This window comes from Hyperolius riggenbachi, chromosome 10 (assembly GCF_040937935.1).
Source record: "Hyperolius riggenbachi isolate aHypRig1 chromosome 10, aHypRig1.pri, whole genome shotgun sequence".
NCBI classification, from domain to species: domain Eukaryota; kingdom Metazoa; phylum Chordata; class Amphibia; order Anura; family Hyperoliidae; genus Hyperolius; species Hyperolius riggenbachi.
In genome coordinates this window covers 119165452-119191586 of record NC_090655.1, presented here as the reverse complement: position 1 = coordinate 119191586, position 26135 = coordinate 119165452, and the positions used below count along the sequence as shown (strand labels likewise).

The window sequence follows — 26135 nt, the reverse complement described above, 5'->3', positions numbered from 1 at the left end:
CAGGAAGAAGTCTGCATCCTTCAAGAAAAACATGATTTTCATGCAGGACAATGCTCCATCACACGCGTCCAAGTACTCCACAGCGTGGCTGGCAAGAAAGGGTATAAAAAAAGAAAAACTAATGACATGGCCTCCTTGTTCACCAGATCTGAACCTCATTGAGAACCTGTGGTCCATCATAAAATGTGAGATTTACAAGGAGGGAAAACAGTACATTTCTCTGAATAGTGTCTGGGAGGCTGTGGTTGCTGCTGTACGCAATGTTGATGGTGAACAGATCAAAACACTGACAGAATCCATGGATGGCAGGCTTTTGAGCGTCCTTGCAAAGAAAGGTGGCTATATTGGTCAGTGATTTGTTTTTGTTTTGTTTTTGAATGTCAGAAATGTATATTTGTGAATGTTAAGATGTTATATTGGTTTCACTGGTAAAAATAAATAATTGAAATGGGTATATATTTGTTTTTTGTTAAGTTACCTAATAATTATGCACAGTAATAGTCACCTGCACACACAGATATCCCCCTAAAATAGCTAAAACTAAAAACAAACTAAAAACTACTTTTAAAAATATTTAGCTTTGATATTAATGAGTTTTTTGGGTTCATTGAGAACATGGTTGTTGTTCAATAATAAAATGATTGCTCAAAAATACAACTTGCCTAATAATTCTGCACTCCCTGTACAGTATAATGTATTCTGGGTATAGTGAGCATTTTTTAGATTGGTTAGCCATGCAAAAACACAAAGAAGGAAGCTCTGGGTCCTCCCAAAGAGTGCTGCAAAAATACCATGGGGGTATGACAAGCCTGCTGTCTACCCCATGGATTCATACTCTAGTGTTTCATAAGTACTGGTTGAACTCGATGGACGTATGTCTTTTTTCAACCAAAATAACTATGTAACTACTATGTAACTATAAGTAGGATGTGCTTTACAAAAGACAAACATTCCATACACTCACATGGAGGCTGCCACTCTACTTCAGCATTGAAATCCTGCACTGTTACCAATGGGGGCACACTCCAGAACTGCAGTGATTCTCTGCGCATGCTAGGATTATTGCTTAGGCAAACACCCAGAGAGGCAATTTAAAATAAAAGTAGACACACAAGATGGAAAGCTTTGCGATCACTCCAACTGGCCTGTATATAAAAATGCCTGACTCTCTCCAGTTTCAACTTCATACCACACAGCATGAGTTTGAAAGTAACAAATATTCTTTCGCAATCGCTTTCCATTCCTTTAAATCTAACAGAAACTATGTGGCAGCAGACAATCAGTCTGATAGCTATTAAATAGCTTGCTTAAGAGGGTTTACATACTATAGATGTGGTAAAATGACCCCAAAAATTGCTTTAAAGTATTGCCTCCTATGTTGCCACCATTAGACTGCTGGTGATAGGATGCTTCTAGGAGTCAGATTGCGCATTCAGCATCAGAGCTCGCTGTTGTAATGGTCCTCAGGACAACAGTTTGCTAGGTAATCAGTAGACTAAAGAGCAGACCTCTCCCTGTCGGAGGCCAAAAGACATTGAACAAAATACATCTTCTGGTAAATGTTGAAATGGCAGTTTTGCAGGGTGATTTTTAAACAATGTTTAGAGCTTTTCAAGACCTAAACTAACAAAAATGAGCCAAAAAAGAGGTCTGATTCCTAAAACAAACGTTAACAGATCCCACATAGATTTCTGTAAAAGGTGGAAATAGAAACCTTTGGGTGCACATCACAACCCATCTCACTGGTTGTATATGCAGGATGTGAGCAGGAACACACCTGCAGCACTAATGCCAGGAAATGCAGGTAAAACAGAGACTGGTAAGGGATCAGTGGAAGAGTGTTTTAGGAATGCCAAGTATGGCATAAACTTTTTGCACGTTTGTGGTAACTTTAATGTTTTAAGACCCATTTTTACCTTTCGGTTACAGTCTACATCCAGTAACGTTTAAAAATATAAATGTTTTAGAATTCCGATTTCTATTAAGCAAGGCAGCAATAGGCTTGGAAACCACTACAAAGCGCTATCGCTAATTGGAATCACTAGCATTTTACTGAGCGTTTTGTACGCGATTTCATGAGCATTTTCTGGCGATTTTGGAAGCAATTTTAAAAAGTGTAAGGTTTTTGCTACGATTAGCGTTTTTAATTTTGAATGCTCCTTTTAATTAATTTAATTTTTTTGCACAGTGTACAGTAATTTAAAAACGCTAGCAAATCGCTCTGTATAGCGATTCATGAGCGATTACGCCAGCATTTATATACTTTAAATTGCAGTAAAGCTAACGCAAAACGCTGACGCTCAAAAATGCTTCATGTCCTGCATTTGCAATTTTTTGTAATTGCAATCGCTCCAGTGGAATTTGGTCCATCCATTAACATTAGCTGAGTGTTTAGGGAAATCGCTAGCATTTAAAAAAATTGCTCTAGTGGGTTCCAGCCCTTTTACTGTTTATAGTATTCACAACCTTTCTGCCTATGAAATTGGCAGAGTAGAAGGTAAACCATCCAAGGTTACCATGAGGCATATACCAACCTATGGTGTAAGGCTGCACATTAGTAGAGACTCAATAAATATGTACTTCTTTACTATTTATTTTTCTTTTAAATGCCCTGGGACAGATTATATGATTAAAGCAAACAGGTCCTTGCAGATGCATAGGAGAGAGCTGGTGCACAGGACAAGCGATCAAAGATGCTGCTCACAAATTCAAGTTGCAATGAACGATAAGAGACAGCGAGAGCACACATCCAATAAAACCTCCTGGATTTTATTCAATTTCCATTAAAGTCTCTTTACAACATCACAACGGTTGTTTCGCGCCTAAAGTGCATGGCGTTTCATCAGGACTAAGGGCCACACACATTAGGCGCGAAGCAGCTGTCAACCTCTGCTCTCTTTGTACCCCTCTCTTCATGATTGCCATTTTTGCTGCTGTAAAGCGATTTTAATGTAAATTGAATACAGACAAAAAGTTTGAATGGAAAAGGTGGTCACTGTGGGGATACTACAGTCACCTGTATGACAAGGAGAGACCAGGAAATGGTGCAGTATTGTGGGTATTAGATGTTATATTGTAGCATAAGAGTATTTATACTCACAAAGGTGCGTTGCAGTCCCTGCAACCACCGTATATCACCAATGGGGAAATAATCGTCCCCACTCGGTATTCCAGGTTCTACAAGAACTGAATGGTCGCACTCCTGATTGGTCCTTCTTGGTTGTAGAAAATGCCACACCCAGAAGGTGAACACCTCCAAAGGAGATATAATGTAATGTACTGGGGATGGAGCCTCCCAAAAATAGGTAATGTAATGAATATATATATATATATATATATATATATATATATATATATATATATATATATATATATATATATATATATATATATATATATATAGTGGAGGGAGGGTGTCTTTGTTTCATTACATTACCTATATTTTTGGGCGCCTCCAACCCCAGTAAAAAGTTTGATTGGATGTGCGTTCTTGTGGCCCCTTATTGTTCAATCAAACAGGCCCTCCCACTCCGATTTCTTTTCCTGGAAATTACTGCAAGGACCGGTCGTGCAATCTCAATACAAGCCGGCAACAAGATCTATGAAAATCCTTTGAATACATATAGTTCATATAGTTATTGTATAGGAAAAAATGTTTCTGAAACTGTAGTTAGGCTTTAAGATTAACTAGCTCTGGGCTACTTTCCCGAGCTATGTTGGTAAAATGTGCCAAGGTTCCACTTCTATAGCAAAGTCACGTTAAATTATCTGATAAAGACAGTAGTTATTCAGTTGGAATGTATATTTGCAGATATAACCTCAATTTCAAAATAAAGACATCTATTTTGACCCATTTACATGAAAGGTCATTTTTTTTCCTCAGCGGTAAAACATACCTTAAGGCTACACAGGAGTTGAAATTGCATGTAATTTTAAATCCTAATCAATGCAGAACCTGCACAGATCACCTAACAACTACCTGGCAAATCCATAACCCATTACCAAGCACTAGCTGAAAAGCCTGAGCTGCTACAGAAATATAAAATCCATTGACCACATAATGCATTTCTCTGTGGATTTTATCGACTTACCAGCTTATTCAAGAAGTCCAAACTGCTGAAGTGTCTGTACACGTACTTTAGTACTAGCATTAATGAAATGTGGTATGTAGTTAAAACACACAGTTTAGGTGTCTAACAAAAAACTGTAATCGGAGTCAAAAATTTGAACAGGAATGTTACACGAGGAAAAGGGCTTTAACACTTCTAAACACAGAAAGTAGAAACTAGATCTTAAGAATTTAAATGACAACTTAAATTATAATAACTACACCCTGGAGAAGAAGCAGAGGAAAAAGCAGCTTACCTCAAAGGCAACTTTCAGGCTAGAATATTTTACCACAGGAGAAACTGCTGGAAGCAGCCGCCTGCTTGAGAATGTCTGACTCCTCCAGATGTTGGATTTTTGTAAGTTGGTACCTAATATCTGAATAGAAGCCATTTATCTCAGGAATACTTTCTGTGTCATGAGGTTGCCCAAGCACTTTACACAGAGTGGCAGCTTTGCGTTTGAAAGCTCGTTTCCAAGTACCAGCTCCTGACTCATCCCTATAATTAAAAATAATTTAAATGGAATGATAAATTAAGTTTTTCCTCCCAGGATATAGTCACACTTGAATAATCATTCACCAGTTTATAGCACTGTTAGATAATACAGGTCATTCGGTGCTAGTGAACTGTAATAAGGGTGCAACCAACCTAACGCCCCCAATCAGGTGAACAGGTGAGAGGAGATATTTCATGATACTTATCTATTTACAGAAATAGCTGCTTTGAAAGTGGTCTGAAACTCTGACACAACATTCAATAAAAATGTGTTTTTCTACTTTTTATTACTCATACAGTTATATTTGCTTTTGTGCACAAGTAATATTGTCTGTCTACAAATTACAAGTTTCCAAAGTGTAGTTTTTTTTGCCCTGAAAGTTGCCAATGTATTTTATTCGAACTGCTTTTTATTATATATTAAAATCTTCTAATGAGTTGTTCATAACTGTGTGTGTGCCTGAAGCAGAGACAGCTTCTCAGAAAGTGTTTTTTACTTGATACCCACACGTGTGTTGCACTACTGTGCATGTGCATAACGGACAGCCATTGGGACAGGAGGATGGGGCCAGGGAGCCGGGCCCGCGTGTCTGCGCACGGCGGACGGGTGCACGCATGTGCCCTGACCTAGCGCCGGTTTTTAAATGAGCTTAGTTCAACTAGTAATTAAATATTAAGGCTGTGGGACATGGCATCACAAATTCCCTAATTTGGCAGCCATGACACACTTTTATACTAGTCTAGATGTAAATATGGTGCTTTACTAAAATATTATGGTCCTTCCCCCTCTGCATTATTGACAAACTACATACATGCCCATTAATTTGATTGGCTAACAGTACTCTTCATTCCTTGTACCATATTCTGCAATATCCTAGCCTCCATCTTTGGTTCTGTGCATGTTAAACTGTGTGTTCCCCCCCCCCCCCCACACACATGGCACAGATACCTAAACACAAGGACAAGAGCCAATGAAGAGCTCCAGGAACATAGCATAGTCGCCAACGTCATGCGCAAACCCGATCCTCCCCATAGAGAGACCGGAGCTGCGGCGGGAGACTGCGCGATCGCCTGATCCGGGAGGGGGGGGTGTTAATGTATACACGGGGGGGGGGGAGATTCGGTGGCGATCAAAGGGTGCCCGACCCTTTCACTAGCTAGCCTAGTGCAGCTAGAGGATTTACAGCAATTAGGGACAAAAAATGTATTAAGGGGGACTCCTGGGGCCACAGAGCGGTATGCCTGACACACTCGGCCATACCGCTAAGGAGGTTAAATAAAAGCAGGATGCAGCTGGTGGTAATTAACCAAAGTCCCATTAGAGGCCTCTGCAGGACAGACAAAGAACTGCAAATGTTTGTATTTTGTGAAATTTCTTTTCAATAAACATGAGTAAACAGAACTGCAAGTCCTTGGTACAGGCAGCATACAGCCACCTGCTGGTGGAAGGCAGAACTTCAGGGCTGCTAAATGTCCATAAAGCCCTCTGCTGGTGGCAGTGAAAGTCCAGAGTGCTCTAGAGCTAAGTACTCACGGGGGGACAATTGTAGCTGTCGCTGCACACGGGAGCGTGTGCGCAACAGTTCGGAGACAGTTCGGCGACAGCTCGTCGCCAAGTCCCTCTGCATCCACACGGCAGCAGAGGGATTAGCGATGCGGCGAAAGCTGTCGCCGAGGTTCCTCCCCCCCGCCGGATGCTCCGTGTACTGTGTGTGGGTAGCTGTCGCTAGCCCGCATACACATGCGGGGCTAGCGACAGTTCCGGCGAGGTTGCGGCGACAGCTGTAGCCGGCGATTGAACATGTCAATCGCCTGGCGACAGCTCCGACGGGCGACGGTTCGGGGCGCGCGCGTCATACACACGGGCGAACCGTCGCCGCAACACGCGCGTGCCACGTGGTTGCGGCGACGGCCGTACCCCGTGTGTATGAGCCTTAAGTAAATACTGCCACTAACAGGAAGGAAAAGGCAATGCATAATTCCTAACAGAAATGTTATGTTCAATATCTAAATGATTACCATTGTATTAGCCTTTGGAGAAGAGCAAGGCAGATTGGTGATGAACAAAAGGTTTTTTTGGTTTTATTTTAAAAGGAAAATAAGTCTATTGCGATTGGATTGGCCATGGCATGCCTGACTGGAAGTCTGATAAGGCATAATCCAAGGTGTGGTGGGGATGTGTTTCCAGACCAAATATGTTAGCACTAAAAAGTATTTCTTTTTTCCCCTTAAAACTGTGGTAGGTACACAAAGGCTGCATTCTAGACAGCCTGAAGGTGCGTACACACATGCGACTATAGTCGTTTGAAACGATCGTTCCCCGATCGTTTCAAACGACGATCATTTTAAAAAAAGCAGCGAACGACCATTAAGTCTAACGACGGATGAGTTAGATCGTTAAAAACGAACTATCTAGCTTGGCGGATTTTTTCCAACGACGATCGTTTGTAAAAGTAGTACACCGTTGGAAACGGTTGTTCCTACTAGGCTTGACATCGCATTTTGCTATTTCTCCATTGAACGTTTCATTTTTATGCGCAAGCGCAATAGTTGCTTTATGTGATGTAATGTTCGTTCTAACGACCAGATCGTTACACACCTTTAAAAACTAACTTTACTTAGGTCGTTCTTTCCTCAATTAAAAGTTCGTTCATCGTTCACAACGAACGACCGTTGCCGCATGTGTGTACGTAGCTTTACACCTCAGCAGCAGTGGGTGTTGTCACAAATAGGGCTCTTATTTGCCTCAGTGACTCCCTACAGCCAGATGATAAGCCACACACTACAAAGTCCCTCAACTCCCCACACCTATATGGCCTCAGTACTGGTGCATGCGACAGAGATTAAAGTAACCAGAGGATCATTAAGAGACATGGCTGCTATGGGTAGCACATCAAGATGGAGGGGTCCTAGGCAAAGTACTAGCTTAGGTTCCCCCCTTCTGGTTATTTTGGTAATCTGAGATGGGAGAAGGGTCAGGGAAAGTGGCAGTTTGGACCCCTGAAACCTACTGGGCCCCAGGTACCTACCTAAGTTGCCTTGTGGAGGATCCTGCTCTGTGTAGCAGCATGACATGGGGCTGGAGAACACTTGGCATGGGAAGAAGGATGTATGGCTGTGATTCCAAAGCAGGAAACCCAGTCAAACGATGAGCCTCAGTAAAGCCTCATTAGGAGAAGCAGCTGCTGTTACCATCACTTAAACTTAAACTAGTTCATCATCACTAATAAGGCATATAAACCCATAGCAATAAGTAAGCTAAGCAGAGTTAGGGTGATTTAGCAGAATACATAGTGCTTGATAATTGCTAATGTAAAACATGGAAGCATTAAATTAAGGAGAAAAAAAAAATCATCTTATACAGCATATGCCCCAGACTAGTGCCGAAATCCCTTTTAGCGCTCTCAGTCTCTGCATAAACAAGCATTATATCATTAAGACAGACCGTGTCTTCTACATTCCTCTACTCAAATACTCATTATTATGCACAGCCATGACCTCAGGGGGCTGAATATATACCAGCAATGAGAAAGAATTAATGGCCTTCAATAAAGGCCAAGTGCTACCACTGCTCTGGACAATGGACATTAAATAAGAAAACCAGTTACATATTTTTCTTGAACTAAGAATCTTAGAACAGCTTGCATATCAGAACCCTGCTGATATATCAGTATGTAACAACCATTACGCGTCATGATATACAGTATATAGTTTCTTCAAATGCTTTGACTCAAGATACCCTATTCAATGTGAATATTCTGAGACCTGAATCCAACAAGTAAAAACGTCCTAATATTGCTTACATGTGGACATATGAGATAAAGACCTGACCACTTCCTGCAAAAAAACTCAGCTCTGGTTCTTCACAAAGCCTAGTCGCTATACTCTTCATTTTCATGTTCACCATGTGTATGCCACTTGCCAGACATCATAAAATAAAGAAATGAAAAGAGTTTTTGCGAATGAAAGCCTGGCAAACAACAGAACTAACAGACTGACTGAAAAACAGAATACACTGAAAAAAGTCTGTCCTAGCGTAAACAGATTGGTGCAATTAACTGATTAGCTACTCATATCCACCTGTACAGGACCTGCACAAAGGTCTGCTGTCTTGTTTTTCTCTGATGCAGGTTGTACAGCAAACTTGTAAACATTCTGGCACTCAATCCCATCTCTGTCAAGTTCTACATACCTAAAACAACATTGTTTTACTAGTGCACTGTGTTCTCTCAGCCTGCTGGCCAAAGCTGCATAATGAGCTGTCTGTGTTTTATGGGGGATGCCATATTGCATTTACAGGATTTTTTTGAGTGATGTCACTCATTGATTAGCCAATAGATATTGATGCATTTCTAGAGGCACACCTCCTCTCCTTAGAACACTGAAGGTCAGTGTCTATTGGTTAGGAAGCAAGTGACGTCATTTAATCAGACGTATGAATCCTGTACTCTATTGCAGCTTTTACCAAACTGGCAAATATCTGTTCAAGCGCATGTAAAAGCTGGGTTAGCCAACCACCATGGTACTTGGTTACAATGCATGCTAGTCCAGGCATGGGCAAACTTTGCCCTCCAGCTGTTAAGGAACTACAAGCCCCACAATGCATTACAGGAGTCTTACAGCCACAGTCATGACTCATAAAGGCAAATGCATTGTGGGACTTGTAGTCCCTTAACAGCTGAAAGACCAAGTTTGCCCATGCCTGTGCTAGTCTCTCCACCCAGCAGCCAGTCAAGAGTTTTTGGAGGATAAATCAGCTTTCTAAAGCACAGACACCCCCATCAAGATCTTTGCTGTGGAATTCAACTGACTGTCTAAGCACAGGATCAGAGCTACCCCAAGCTATTAACCTATTACAGTACTTAAAGTGACTCAGACTCCATATGCAGAGTTTAAAGATTTCCTGACGTGTTTCACGGCTAAAAATGGCTTCTTCAGAGGCATAAATATACAGCTGCACACAATCAGTTCCAGAAGACAAATCATTCCAGGTATCTTCAATACAATGTGCTTCCCTCCACTAGACAGAGAAGAGATGCACGCTGTATGCTGCTTCTCTGTGACAGCATTGCAGAGATACTTGCGATATTTTTTCTTCTGGAACGGAATGTATGCATCTATATGTTCCTTTTGAAGAAGCGGCCTTTAGACGTAAAACACGTGTCAGGCAGTCTTTGAATTCTGCATATGGAGCTTCATTCTACTCTACATGTTGTAGTAAACCAGAAGACATTTGAAGAAGAATCATACTTTAAATGAGAACTTAAGGTGTGTCAAATAAAACGATCCACTAAGGTATATAACATACCACAGTAAGTTTTTAAATGGCATTTTCTCTTACTTATAATGTGCTACTTAACGAACTTGTTTAAATCCTGTAAACACTGTTTAACAGGGACTAAGTTTAGCCACTTGTTTAACCACTTAATGACAACCTGACTTATAAAAACGTCCTGCTAGAGCCTCTGAATGGCTCCAGGACGTTTTTATAAGTTAGACAGTGCTGCTGCCGTTGTGCGCGTGCGCATTTCTGTGCACGTGCACATAGTGAAAACTATAGGGGATGAAATTGGAGAAATAGTGTATTTTATCATTTTTTCCTTGTTTTTCCCCTTTAAAATGCATAGAAAATAAAGTAATTACTGTAAACAAATATAAACCACAAAAAGCCCAACTGGTGATGAAAAAAAACAAGATATAGATCATTTCATTGTGATTAGTAATAATTAAGCTATTGGCAAATGAAAGGGATTAACACAAAGGTGAAAATTGCTCTTGTCCGTTAGAGTAAAAACGCCTTTGGGGTGAAGTGGTTAAAAGAACTTTCAGCAGGTGTTTAGTTAACATTGAGTGCTCCCTTTGAATTAATTTTGCATTTATTTATAACTCTTCGATCTGGAGCGCTTAATCAAGCAATGTTTCTCTGGTTAGCCTTTTCGTGCCAGAAAACTTCATAATGTTCCCCTTTAAAGCAGACATATATAATACCAAAACACATAACAATATGTCAGACAAGGCAGCACAACACAAAAACCTGAAATACCAAATCCTGATTCCAGAGCACCTTACACTTCCCTAACCCCAGCTGGAGGACAGGGGCAGCCCTCATTTCCTGTTTTAATGATGGCGGCCCCAGTGGAAAACAGACAGCAGTAATACCTGCCAGACACTCACCTTCCTCTACTTCAATACAAAACTCTTTTATTGTGAATTAAACATGAGAAGATTTCTGAGCAACCATCCTCTTGTCTTGGCCACAATAATACAACTGTCACTGGAATTCCAAGCACCACAGCAGAAAGGAGAGAATTTCAGATGTCTATGATATATTATTAATGGTTACTCTGGGAGCTTGTAAGCTTGACACAGGATTATAGAGTTGGGTATAGGATTCAAGGGAAAAAAAATCACTGTGCTGCTCTGTAATCCAAAGAACTACTTGGGAAAGGAAGACTCTGGCCCCTTTGAGAAACATAGCCAATTTTTCAATTTTGCACTTCCTAATCACTGCGATTGGCTCACAGTGATCAGGAGCCAATGAAAACTGCTCTTGATCAATATATGGAACTCAGCTGTCTTTAGACAGCATAAGTCCTGTGCCGGTGGGGACCCACCATCACTTCCCATGCACGGGAGCTGCCTTCATTAAACTTAAGCAGCCAGGCAAAATTAAGCTTAGGCAGCCAGATGTCCGGTGTAGTTTTAACATGTGGTGGCCCCAAACCAGTTAAGAGTCCAAAATATTATGGTTGTTCATTTATTTATTGAGGAAAAATGATTCAGTTAAATATCTGTATGTGGGAAAGACATTTGAACCTTTTCTTCCAATAACATTTCTGGCAAATGTTTAGAAGTTCTCCACATCAACTTGGAGGGAATGTGTGAAGGATTGCAAAGAAGCCGCCGCTTGTGCTGACAGTTGCGGTTTCCGCGCACAGAGCGGCGGTTTACTCACAGCAACATGCGTCTGGGTTATCTGAACCTAGTAGTGCACACAGATGGAGAGCTGCGCGCGCCGCAAGACAGGCTCTTTATGCCAATAGGAGAAGGGTCAGCTGATCGGGACGGTCAGCTGACCCCAGCTCAGCAGATGATTGGTTGAATGGAGCTGAGTGGCGCTGAGGAACGCTTCACTATATATATCTCTTGCTGTTCAGTTGCTGGTTGTCTGGCGTTGCGAATACCTATGTGTTAGCACTCAGACCTTAGTCAGATCCTTCAGTGTGGTGGAACCAGGAGGACCTGGGAATCCACACTTAGCCAGTTTACTGTGTGTCATCTGTGTTATTCCTTAGACCAGTTCCAGGGTGTAGAGACCACGGACCTCACACCCCAGACTAGGAATACTGTGTATCATCTGTGTTATTCATCAGACTAGTTCCAGGGTGTAGAGACCATGGACCTCACACCCAGACTAGGGAACTTGTGTTATCATTCTGTTATACATCAGACTAGTTCCAGGGTGTAGAGACCACGGACCTCACACCCAGACTAGGCATTGTTTGATATCTGTTATGACTTTGCTTTCCTGACTATTCCTCTAATCTCTGATTCGGTACCTTGCACTTCTGATATTCCGTTGCCAAACCCTGCTTGCCTTGGATACCGAAGCAGCCTTCTGTCTTTGTACTTTGTCTGTCTGTGTGTTGTCGACCCGGCCTGCCTGACCTGTCTGACTGTCACCCACCCCTTGGGTGCTCAGTCCTCCTGCAGGGGTCCCCTGCTTCTCAGAGGGGGCACTGCTGCAAACCAGTCAAGGTCTACTCCCTCCTGGAGTCCTTGACTGCAGTAGAGTCTGTTTCTACTTATTGGACCACCTGCTACCCTGGTGGTCCAATTCATACTGTTACACCAAAACACTTACACGCTTCAGGGGCCCAGAGGTTAGCGATATATCTGTATTATCGGTGATTCTGCAGATCATCAATAATCAGGTATATATCTGTATTCTTGGTGATACTGCAGATCACCAATAATCAGATTCTCTCTGCGTGCTGACACCCATCGTTACAGAATGTTAGCCCACTTCTCCCTCTTTGCAGGACAGTTACAGCTCAGGGATGTTTGTGGGTTTCCTTACAGCTACCCTATGTACTTGCATATAAATCATCCTGCATATCGACCAACCCCTCGAAAATCTGTATAATGTATGACACGCTTTAATGCTGTACCCCCAATGTCATTTAAGGGTACAGAGCTGCAAGGGAGACCGGAAGATGGCCACTAGGATTGAGGAGAGGTAACTATAGATACAAGTAGGCCTCCAATGCGTGCACTGTATATGGGGTCCTACTCACCCAACTTGCATATAACTCCCCCTTTTTTGGGGCACATTTTTGGTCCCAATAATTTGGCGTGTATATACAGCATCCACTTCAGGTCCTTCTACAACATTTCAGTAGGATTAAGCTCAGGACTTCGCACCTGTCATTCCAAAATATTTATGACCAATGTGTCTTTAGGTCACTGTCTTTTTGCATTTCCCAATTTCCCCTGAGGAATACTTTGACATATAGCTACACAATTATTTGTTACAATAAAGAATTCACAATTTTAGCAAGGATGGAGGACATATAAAAAGCACGCCCAGGCCAGGATGCTGCCTCCTGCTGGAGTGCAGTGTTTGCCTTTCACCAAATATAATGCTTTGGGGTGCAAACTAAAAGTGCCCCCCCCCCTTCTCTGCCCAGAGAATATTTTACCAATAGCCTGTAATGATCCGCTCAGCTGGCTGCACAGGCAGCCAGCTGTTTGACCATTCCTTATGTCTGAGAGATGCAGGTCTCTGGAAAAGAGACCTGGCTTCATCTTGCAACTTTCAGAGTTGCTCTGCTGAGAGATTTGCATACAAGCAAATTGCTCAGCTGTCTCGTTTGAGGGCTGGCACAGTATAAAAGCCTGCTGCTGACCAGAAGGCTTCGCTGGTCATAGCGGTTTTTAACACACTCCTGGAGTGTCAGCCTTCTCTGTTGGATTGTTAGCTAACTTAGAGTAATTCTGGGGGCTGTATTGGACACCCCTCTAGTTCAGTCAGGTTGTATATTTGTATTGCCTGTTCTGTCTGTTGGGTGCTAACTAGAGCAGCGGTTGCTACTGGTAGCTCCTTCTGTTTCTATACTTGGATCACACTCGCTCTGGCGGAAAGAGCAGTGGATCTTGCTAAGCTCTGTTGCTTTACTTGGATCGCACTTGCTCTGGCGGAAAGAGCAGTGAATCCTGCTAGCTCTGTTGCTTTGCTTGGATCGCACTTGCTCTGGCGGAAAGAGCAGTGGATCCTGCTAGCTCTGTTGCTTTGCTTGGATTGCACTTGCTCTGGCGGAAAGAGCAATGGATCCTGCTAGCTCTGTTGCTTTACTTGGATCACACTCGCACTGGCGGAAAGAGCAGTGGATCCTGCTAACTCTGTTTCCCTATTTAGATTGCACTCGCTCTGGCGGAAGAGCGGTGGATCGTATCTCTCACTTATTCCTGTTTTCGTTTATCTGTCTTGTCTGATACGAACGCTTGCTGGAGGCTCGGTGAGGTAACCGTTAAGCAAGCGCTCGCGTCCTCTGTTTCATGTTTGTCTGTCGGTGGTTAGTTAGGCATGCTTGTCTCTGTTGTGCTTAACATGCAGAGATCGCGCTGTAAACGCGTTCGCTGTTGCGAATGAGTGCGGTGTTCGCGTTTAGTTAGCGTTTGTTATTTTCTTTATCTTCTCATTGCATGATTTGCTGTGCCTTTGCTACTCTCATGCCCTGTCTTGCTTTAGCCTTGTGTCACCTCTGGCAATCGCCTCTCTCGCGATTGCGTTCCTACTTCGTATCTGCTGTTGGGTGTGCACCGTCGCGGGTTGGCGACTAGATTGGTGCACACACATACATTCTGTCCCTGTGCTCATTCTCATTCGCAATCGCTTCTCTTGCGATTGCGTTCTCACTTGGTTTCCTTTGTTGTATGTCCACCGTCGCAGGTTGGCGACTAGATTGGTGGACATACATACAATCCTCCTCTGTGCTTATTCAGTCTTGTGTCGCTGTTAGAAATTGCCATCCCTTGCGATTGCCTTCTCACCTGATTTTCATGGTTGTGTGTTCATCGTCGCTGGGTGGCGACTAGATTGGTGGACACACATGCACTCTGTCGCTTTACTCTCTCTCTTTAAGGGCTATCTTTCCCTGCGTCCTTCCCTTCGTACAATTCCTGTCTGGCGTCTGTGGCAGGGCAGAGGATCTGTTCCTCTGCACTCCACAGCTCCATCTGCCGACAGGAATTTCCCTCTACATGTGCGTTGCACCTTTTGCTGGGTTCTCTCAAATTATACGCTTGTGGAGGATTTCCGCAGTATCAGCGCACATCCTGTGCGCTGACCACGGAGAGAATTCCACAATCGTTACATAGCCATTTAACTTATCTAAGTAGTCTTTGGAAAACCATAGGACAGCAATGTGGGATGTTTTTGGATAGTGTTAGCTTTTTACTTGCTTGAATATAAAATGATCTACAAAACCTGGACAAGATTTTTCAAAAGTGTCTGCTATTATGTAGTAACAAGATTGGGTCGTCAAAGAACATAGTAGAGGCTGCTAATAGGTTAGTAAATTTGCAATTGTGTAATTTCGGCCTCATGTAGGCATGTTTTCTTGTTCAGGACATTGCAGTGGGTAAACAGAATTCCCATCATTCCACATGAGGCACCTCTAGGAGTCATCCCTAGGTTTACTGAGACCATGAGACCGTTAAGGTATTCTACAGGATTCAAATGTAATCACCTCCAGAATTACCAAATAAGATTTTGCAAATTAATGCGAGTTAATCGAGCTAAGATTGTTGTGTTATATGCGGTGACTATCAAATTCACATTGCTGCAAGCTTGCTCTACAGTCATATATAGAAATATATCGGGAAAACCCCCCAAAAAAGCAAAAACAAACAACTATGGTAAATATGTTGCTTCTTTTACATTCTGCTGCCTAAGCACTGGCCCCCAATTGCTTCAGTGGAGCTACGGCCCTGACAAATGCCAGTACATGGCCCATTACTTCCCATTGCTCGGATTCCAGCTCAGCTAAGGTATGTGCATAAACTCAACAGCATCACGGATGCTCTTCCTTTGGATTTATTGACCTCTCTCTTAATTGTGCAGCTCAATAAAGTAGGTAAAATGCAATCTCCTTTATTATAGAGAGCAGATATACTGGAGGGAGGGGTGGATCAGCTGTGCTGCAGTCCTGGAATTGCAGAGGAAAGAGAAGGGCCAATTTATTGGCTGATTTTAACAGCCGAAGACCCTCATACAATATGCAGAGGTTTTCTAACAAGCCCAGTTCTGCTGATGTGTGGGAGTATCAATTGCGGACACCGCTACCCCCCCCCCCCCTTCCCCCCACCTCTTCCATGGAACTCCTACACAGGGCTGATCTAGTAGCCCAATTTACAGAAAGAAAAAAAACACAACTACTGCAGGAGAATATACAATACTATAATATATACACAAACACACACACACACCAGTTCTGCACACTCTCTTGATTTCCATTTTTAGTCTTCTCCCTGCATGTAGCCTGGAAACGATGAGAAACAATGTAATATTATAATGATATGTGATGATGCAGAGCCAGCTGTTTAGACTGGAATCAGATGTCTCCTGAGAGTAGCTGCTTTCATTTTATATTCAGAAAGGCTGTCAATAAACAGGAAAATAAAGGCTCTTCAATTTACCTGCTAGCTAGACATTCACACATCGCTGTGAAACATGTCACCGCTCGTGTAGGAAACATCATGCACACAGCTCACAGACAGCCCCACTCTGCTATGGGCAAGGATGCTGGACACAGGATCCAATCTGTTTATGGAAAGGTTTGGAGGAGACATATGCTGGGGGAATTGTTTCATGTTCAACCTGCTGTTTGACCTCCTTCAGATTCCTCTACTAACAAATCTGCTCTTTTTCCTGTTCCCTCATTAGTGATGTTTACTGAATGGAGTGTTGGTTTTACTCATTAACCCCTCTACAGAGATGCAGGTCAGCAGTGCTCAGCAGAGCATTGTTATCCATGCTACGGTGACTACAAATGTCTTACAGACATTTCATTACATCCTTGAGCAAATATATGTCCCATTACTGTATCTCATATAAGAAAGTGTGTCTAGAGTGTGTCTGGCTCACCATCCTTTTCCAAGTCTTGGGGCTATGGGCTACACTGCATCCAGCAAATGTGTGTGCTTATGCAAGGACTTATTGGAATAGGATGAAATGTAGAGGATGGTGAAGGCATCCCAATCAACCTCTCTGCAGGCGGCAGCATAACTAATTCCAAGGATCACCAAACCATTTTCTGCCTGGATAACGTAACTAGTTATGCAGACGTACCAGGGACTCTCTAGTCCTCCTCTTGTTGCTAATAGGACAACTAATTGGACCTACTGCTCGTACAAATGTTGTAGAGAAAAACAATGCAGATCATAATGAACTATCTTATATACAGACACATACCAGTAGTACACAAATATTAAGAACTATTTCTACGTGTTTTAAGTTATCAGAGGCATATGAAAGTCAAAGTCTTTCACTGGTTGGCTTTTGTTTGGTATCTTTGCTTTTCTTCTGTGTGTTGTACTACCTGTCTGATGAAAAATATAGCTGAACAGGTCTATTAACATATAAACAGGTAGGATGATTTAGTCTGTAGCCACTCTCTAAGGCTATAGACTGGTAGCTAGTGAGTTATGACTATGGCTGTACTTCTTTTCTGAACACAACACTATAAGCACCATATTTCATAGCTTCAAAAGCCACTATCTTTCATCTATCTGCTACGGATGTCTACCTGACAACACCCATCTGCTTTACCACCCTGGATCTGCTTTTGTTTCTTTCACAGACCACATTTCCTTTACCTTTTTATCTACCCCTTCCATTCAGTCTTTAAGGTTAGATATGAAAATTCTATTTCCATCCAGAACATATCAACTACAGATAGACAAGCTGTCCAGCCACCTATACAGTATTCTGCCATTTTACATTTCTGTAGCAGGAGGGCCTGCCTAAAGAATGTGCTAAAACTTTATCCTTATACTACAAACCACTAGACAAGATATGATTGTACAATTAAGATTTTATAGTGTATGCCCACTGTAAGAGGCCCTTCCCAGATACCCAGCAAAAAAACAATACCGGCCCTCATTTGCAAATCATCAAAACTGGTCTTGCAGCCTCACCATAATGTAAAATCACTTCAACTTAGACATTCAATATAAAAGAGCCATTTGTAATGGGCGCAACTTTACATGACCGATCCAAGCCCTGAGATCTCAACACTAAAGTGTCAAAGATGTTGGTCAACATGACAGCACCTACAAACAAGTAGGGTATCAGTTTTGGGGGTACAGACCATTTAGTTTACTCAGCAGGTCACATATTTGCTTTATCTATGCATTTTCAGTTATGTGCATTTGTAACATGTACTTCACATTTCTATTACAGTATAAAATTCCTTGTCTTTATGCCACATGTACTATGCTTCTACAAATCCCTGAAACCCTGCCTGTTCTGCTGCAGTACTGTTATCTTTATTATGTAGCCACATGTGCAACTGATACACATTAGTACAAGCTTCCTGGTTTCTGTAATAACTGTCTGTGTGCATGTTATGGATGGCAAGAGCAAGATAAAAAACAAACTACTATTCCTCTAGCCCAGCACACAAATACAGCACAGCATCTTCTGTTCTAAGCCATATATTGTAGCCTGTTATTTCTGATATGTTCCCCCCTCATTGTCTCATTAGAAGACTGTGCAATCAATACACTTGTAGGTCCAAGCTCATTCTTTTGCCAGTCAGGTCTAGCTGACTCCTCTTATTCTGCCATCAGGCTTTCTGAAACCACTTAGCTCTATTACACCCATCTTGCCTGTATCATCACATCCTCCAGGGAAAGCATCCCAAGTGCAGTACACAATACATATCCACAATCCTTTTTATGTACATCCCAATATTCCATCATTGTGTCTATAGTCTGCAAGTCTTTTCACAGGCAGCTGTGTGTCAGGCAACCTGTGTTCTTGGTAACCTCTACATCAGCACCATTTCCATTAATCTCAGCACTAGCTTGCAGTCCTGCATTGTTCCCACTTACCTCATTTACCTTCTCATCTAGCCCAGCAGGGCAGATCTGGATTGTACTGCACCCTCCCCCACAACACTTCATTTTTGGTTCACACTGGAACCTGAAGTGCCTCAATTTAACTAGTACTGTAACAACAGGGCTGTAACAGTGTACTCAGTGCTGGACTGGACACAATATGCAGCCTCACTTCACCTATCCTGCCCATTAGATATGCAGTTAGGTCCATTCAAGCCCTGAAAAGCATCACAAGCCCCTTTAGACACAATTTTTCCTCCCTTCCTCTGCAGGACTTACGTCTCTAAATCGGTTCCAGTGCTTGATCTTGCCGCTGTACTGATTGATGGAGGACAGCCATTGCTCATCCTCCATAAAATTGCCGGTGTTCTCCACCTCTTTGCCGTCTCCCTGGGTCCAGGCGATGGGCAGCAGCAGAGGCAGGAGGAGGAGGCAGGTGGCCGCCGGGTTCCTCATCCTGGGGAGCGCGCTGGTCCTGGGATGTCACTAGAGTGATGGGGAGAGAGAGATCTGCGGACAGTGTCACAGCTCAGCAGCCTCGCACAGAGCCCCAGAGCAAGCAGCCGCCGCGCAGACACAGGCTGGAGGGGGTGAGCACCGAGCCTGCGCCGCAGCATCAGAGGAAGGAGGGGGCTGACACCACACCTGCTCTACATGGCAGGATGTGACAGTAAAACAACATGAATCACCGATTTTTTTTTCTTCATTAAACACCATTTACAAATCGGCAGCACTTGATATACAGATAAACAATACACTGTGTATATATATATATATAAGAGCATTTATGCAATTACACTAATGCTGCACAGATATATAGCAGCCAGCCACACTACTGAGACTAGACAGGTGAAGTGAATTACATTTATTATCTTATTAGGAAAGCAGCTGACACACATGGGCTGGGACATATAAAGGTGCCCTTAATGATATAATCTTCATAGTACAATCTTACCACCTCTATGTAATATGAGGGAACACCAAGTATCCATTTAAAGGAGTACATATTATCTCGGCGCCAGGCAGTTGGGCGCAGGGCGAGCCTAATGACAGCTCTCCCTGCTGGCCGCTAAAGTCATTGGGAATTTTATATAAAAAAATAAACAAACAAAATACTTACCTAAGTAGAGGGAAGGCTCTAGGTCCTATAGAGCCTTCCCTCTCCTCTCCCGGTCCCTTTGTTTCAGCGGCAGTTCCTTCATATGAATCCACCGCCGCTAGGGACTTCAGAAACGGACTCCTCCTGAAGACAGGTGGCTCCATAATGCGCACGCATAATTGCGCGAGGGAGAGGCCGCTCTCGCATGCGCAGTATGGAGTGCCCAGGCTTTTGGGAGTACTTCTGAAGCCTCCTTCATGGCAGAGAGAGAGCAGTATTTTACCAAATTGGTTGAATACTGCTACCAGGGAGTTAGCACTGGAATAAGGACCGAGAAAGGAGCAGGAAGGCTCTATAGCAGAGTTTCACAACCCTGTCCTCAAAGCCCACCAACAGTGCATGCTTTGCAGGAAACCACGCACAATCTCAGGTGGAGTAATTAGTGTTGTAGTAGAGCTGATTAACTACCTGTTTGGATTTCTACAAAACATGCACTGTTAGTAAGCGTAGTAGTAGTAGTTAGTAGTTGAGGACAGGGTTGGGGAACACTGCTTATAGGACCCAGAGCCTTCCCTCTCCTTAGGTAGGTATCTGGCTTATTTTTTATGTTGATTTCCATTTACTTTAATGAGACCCTGAGCAGTAGAAATAAATGAAATCGGTGCATACCCGGGGCTTTCTCCAGCCTACCGTAGGCCGCAAAATCCCCCGGCTTCCTCCTGGCTACTCTCCCGGGCCCGCTGCAGACTTCACTACCAGTGACACCCGGGCCGAGTGTCGACCCAACACTTCTTTAATGGTGATGGTATGCGGCATCACAGCAGCCGGGGTGACAGTACTGTGCAAGTGCGTTTTTTTTTCTAAGTCTGACCCACGCATGCGCAGAACTGTCACACCTGCCACCATGATGACGCATAGCGGCCGCCGTGACGACGCGTAGCATCACTGTTAAAGAAGTGTCTGGCCGCCAGTCGGCCCAGGTGTCGCCAGTAGTGAAGTCTGCAGGGGGACCGTAAGAGGACCCAGAAGGACACCGGGGGACCTCATGGCCTACGGTGGGCTGGAGGTAGCTCCAGGTAAGTACCAATTTAATTTATTTCTACTGCTTAGGGCCCCTTTAAATATTATTCCCCGTCCAAGTTGTAGCAACTTGGAGGGAAATGTAATTCAGGGTCTGGTGGTGATCACCGGTTCCCCAAATTTCTCTTACGCCCCCCCCCCGTGGCATAGCACTAGTGCTATGGCTGCGCCCAGCTTCGGTGCTTGGCACTAAGCGCCAAAATGAATTGATTCGATTTAAAGCGGAACTGAAGATTGAAAGAAAAAAAAAGTGAGATTTACTCACTTGGGGCTTCTCCTAGCCCCCTGCAGCCGCCCTGTCCCATGCCAGTAATTAAACATCCTCCGGTCCCCCGCCACAACTGTTTTTTCACATACAAGTCGACAGGCACTGCACTTGCGCGGCCCTGGCCACGTGCATTTTCGTCCGTGCTCCCATGGCTGGCAGCATCCTGCGCAGACTCAGTACGAGAAAATCTCTACTGCGCCTGTGCATGGTGCTCCCGGCGCTGAGAGGGCGAATGAGGATGCGCAGTGGCCGGCGACTGGTGAAAGAGAAAGTGAGCCACGGCAGGGGACCTGGAGCATCGTTCCAGGTATGTGCGGGCACAGGGCAGCTAAAGGCAGCTGGCAGAAACCCCAGGTAAGTGAAACTATTTTTTTTTGCTATCTTTAGGTTCCCTTTAAAGTACATTCACCCAGGTTACCCTTTTATTACATAGATTTGCTAACATCGTACAAGGTGGAGGTGTGCAATGAAAAACTGGCCTGGCTGACTGCCACAGGCATGAGTTTACATGCCGGTCGGCCCACGTGTGCATCTTATTTGATCCTTGCCGTTTGTGTGCTTCCAGACTTTATTGAAGCCTGAGCTGCCTGCATTTGCTGCCCTATGAGACTGTTACCCATTAGAGATGGCCCGAATGGTTCGCCGGCGAACTTCCGTGGTTCGCGTTCGTGGAGAACCGCAAACTTTTCCGGGAGTTCGGTTCGCCCCCATAATGCACCATTAGGGTCAACTTTGACCCTCTACATCACAGTCAACAGGCACATTGTAGCCAATCAGGCTACACTCCCTCCTGGAGCCACTCCCCCCCCCCCCCTTATAAAAGGCAGGCATTGACGGCCATTTTACTCACTTGTGTCCCTGCAGTAAATAGAGAAGAGACAGTTGCTGCTGCTGCAGACTCTCATAGGGAAAGATTAGTTAAGCTCTTGTAGGCTTGTTAGCTTGCTCCTTGCTGATTCTTATTGCTAAATTAGCACCCCACAACAGCTCTTTTGAGAGCTAATCTTGTTCTTGTGATCTATTTTTTTTCTGTGTCCTACTGACACTTGTGTTGCATAGACAGCCTTGATAATTCATACTGTGTGTGTGCCACTGCCAGGCCCAGCACATTCAGGGACTACCTGTGTGTGTGACAGGTGCACATTGTAATACCCAGCACTGCATATACCTACGTACCTGTTGTTCACAGTGCACCCACCTACCTATGTGAGCTGAGCGCACGCAGTTTCACTGTGCCTGTCCGCTACCTGTCTGTGTGTGACAGGTGCACATTGTAATACCCATTACTGCATATACCTACCTACCTGTTGTTCACAGCGCACCCACCTACCTACGTGAGCTGAGTGCACGTAGTGTCACTGTGCCTGTCCGCTACCTATCTGTGTGTGACAGGTGCACATTGTAATACCCATCACTGCATATACCTACCTGTTGTGTTCAGTGCACCCACCTCATCACTGCATATATCTACCTGTTGTGTTCAGTGCACGCAGTGTGATATACCACTCCGTGCATACCTGTTAACTGCACCTGTGTGACTGCACATTGTATTAGTCAAGTCAGTGCATACCTTTCATTTCATCCCCCCCAATATGGACAAAACAAAAGGCAGAGGCAGGCCACCTGGCAGGTCTGTTTGAGGTCGTGCTGTCGTGATTTTGTGCGGCCCTCGACCAAAGTACAGTGTTCAGAAGAAGGCATGTGCCATCAACCCCCAATATTGTCAGGACGTAGTTGACTATTTAACACAGAACACCATCTTTCTTAGCTTCCGCACAGAAGCGTGACATATCTTCCTCCTCCTGCTCTGATTCTGGCACCCCACTTAACACTCAGTCGGCCGCCATCACCCCAGGGCTCAGCGGTGTGGAAATTTTTTTCTGTGTCTGCCTCAGATGAGAGCAATGCCATCTGTACTCTGTGCCATCGAAAATTGAGCCGCGGAAAGACCAAGACCTGTGTAGGGACAACTACCTTACGAAGGCAGATGATTACAAAGCACAAACTGCAATGGGATAACCACCTGAGGAAAAGCAGCACACAAAAGCATAGCCACACACCGCAGTGGAAGATACAAGGCCGCAATTTGTTCTCAAAAAAGGCGATACCTAAACTGTACCGTGATGTTGAAAGGCAAGTGGTGACATCTCTGGCACACAGCTCTGGGTCAAGGGTCCATCTGACCACGGATGCCTGGTCTGCAAAGCACGCTCAGGCCTGCCTGAAGACTAAGGCCTCAATTCACTAAGATCATGCTGGAGATAATAAGGCAAGAGAAAACTTACCTCCACACAGTAAGAGAGTTATCTTATCTCTTCATTCCTTACGTTACCTCTTCTGTAGTTAATTTACCTCCTCTGTAGTTAATTTACCTCCTCTGTAGTTAAGTTACCTCCTCCGTAGTTATTTTCACACGCAGTTAATGAACAGCCTGTCTTTAACACTGGAGTTATTTTAAGGATTAAAGAGTTAACTTAGAGACAGAAGAGTTAACTTTAGGTTTGCCTGAGGTAAAATGTTTCCTGACTACTACATGCCTTATCACCATGGTAACAACTCTAGAAGAGTTATTAAAGACAGGAGATAAGCTTAGTGAATTGAGGCCATAGTCAGTCCCCACACACAGCATCTCTGCCTGCACGCCATGTGACTGCCTGCCCCAAGACTAAGTTGCTCCCCACACAACATATCTGCCTGCTTGACTGCCTTCTCCGCCACCACCAACAGAGTCCAGGACTCCATGCAGATTCACAAATTTTTAAGGCCGCGGCTAGTAGCGGCCGCTATAATAATTTTTCTGGTGCGTGTACATGCCTGCCAAATTTTTCTGGCTGCAATGTGGCTGCAACAACAAAACAAAAGGCATGTACATGTGCCCATTCCCCTTCGTGATCATTACCTTGCCGCGGTGAAGGGGCTTGCGTATCACAATGAAGCAATGACAGCCGGCTATATGAGTGTCTCGGGGGGTGGCACACCAAAGATAATAAGGTTGTTGCTTCATTGTGGACAGACCAAATTTGATCAGCTGGACAGTCACTGTTGTTCTATCATTGAGCTACCACAGCCCATCGACCATATGGCTTGAAAACCGCCATGGCCTGCACTCTGGCCATGGTGCGCACCAGTCCAGCACGGCCGTCACTATGCAAACAGCTGTTTGCGATGCGTTACACAGTGAGTTTGGTGTGTCAGTGTGAAGCAGTACTCTAATTACACTCCCTGATTGATGTATACACATGCAAGATGTTTTAAAGCACTTTAGGCCTGCAATTTAGCATTCAATGTGATTTCTGCCCTTAAAACGGTGCTTCGCGTTCAATCCGGATTTTTCCCCGGGACTTTTGGCATGTATCCCGCTCTGCCATGGCCCACTCCAGGTGTTAGACCCCTTGAAACATCTTTTCCATCATTTTTCCAGCATAAATTTTTCTAGTTTTCAAAGTTCGCCTCCCCATTGAAGTCTATTGCGGTTCGCGAACCGAAAATCGGAGGTTCGGGCCATCTCTATTGCCCATATGTCAGTTTGCAGCTCTTCTATACAAGCGATATTTGTGACACTCTTGTTATATTGTTGTCATGAGCACACAATGCAGAGAAGCTTGAACAGTATAAACATCTATAGGCATATGCTTCAGCACATTTTCTACAGGTAGGAACACCGATGTAGAAGATATTGCATAAGTCTACTGCTCACTCACCTCCTCAGACCACGCTTCAGGGCCGGCACTACCATAAGGGTCACTTGGGCATTTGCCTCAGGGCCCCAAGGCGGCAGGCTGATGGACATCTCCCACCCCACCCCCGGTCTCCACCTAACAACTTTTTCTCCCCAGGGCCCATGCAGAGACTTTGGCAGAGGTAATGTCTCACCTGTCCTCTGGCAGTCCATGGCTCCATGAATTCCTGTCTTCATCCTCACAGGGGCACCTCTCTACCGCAACGTGGCACGTTAATAAATAATAACATGCTGCGGGGGTCACAGAGACGATGCAGCAAATGGTGGATAAAGACAGGAGTGCATGGAGCCATGGACTGACAGAGGTATGCTCCCACTGGAACAGGCGAGACGCTACTCTGCCAAGCACTATGCATGGGGCCCCAGGGAGCAACAGTTAAAGCAAACCTGAACTGAAAATTAAAAAGTAAAAAAAAAAAAAAAGCATACATGTCATAGTCACCTCCCGTGTAGTCTACAAATCAATCTCTTTCTCCTCTCCTGTGTCCTGTTTGTCCACTGTGATCAATGGAATTCCCTGTCTTCCATTTTCAAAATGCCCACTACCCCATAACAATTTCCTGGGCAGCACACTGTTAACTGTAATATCGCCCACTTGAGCCGTAGGGAAAAATGGACATTACATTGCACATTCAGTTGTCCTTTCAGTTATAGCTGACAGCAACACTTATTTTTTAGTTTTGACAAAATCTTGGCAGAAATGGAAGGTTTCATTGTAAAGGTCCATATTCTAGCGAAAAATGGTTAGAGCGATCAGAAATTCTGATCGGATTGGTTGAAAATCTCAGTTCATGGGCACAATCGATTATGAACGATTATTAAAAAAATCGTCCGACTGGATTTTTGTCAAACCAAAATTTGGATTTTTTTGATTGGTTGTGATAGATTGGAAGCAAAGATTGGTTCGTTGATGATGTAGTGAACGATTTTTCTTCCAATCAGAATTTCTGATCGCTCAAACGATTTTTCACTAGAAATTGGCCACCTTAAGAAGAAAATGGCGAGTTTCTGAGAGTAACTGAAGGCCAGGTTAGTATGTAATATTCATTTGCAGGTGCATCATGTGTTTATTTTAAATAATTTTACTCGGTTTAGATTCACTTTAAGTCGGGGGAAACAAGGGGGGAAGCAGCAGCTGGCTTGCTTTAAAGGGGAACTGAAGAGAGAGGTATATGGAGGCTGTCCTGTTTATTTCCTTTTAATCAATACCAGTTGCCTGGC

The 26135-nt window shown here is 43.9% G+C and overlaps 1 protein-coding gene across 1 annotated transcript in view; it reads right to left on the bottom strand.

Moving 5' to 3' along the window:
• SPOCK2 (SPARC (osteonectin), cwcv and kazal like domains proteoglycan 2) overlaps positions 1-19318 on the bottom strand; it is a 272957-nt gene extending 253639 nt beyond the window's left edge. The window contains exon 1 of the mRNA XM_068257790.1: positions 19008-19318. Coding sequence (XP_068113891.1) covers positions 19008-19184 — 177 coding nt within the window. The 5' untranslated portion in view covers positions 19185-19318. The remainder of the gene's footprint in view (positions 1-19007) is intronic.
• Positions 19319-26135: the final 6817 nt, after the last annotated feature.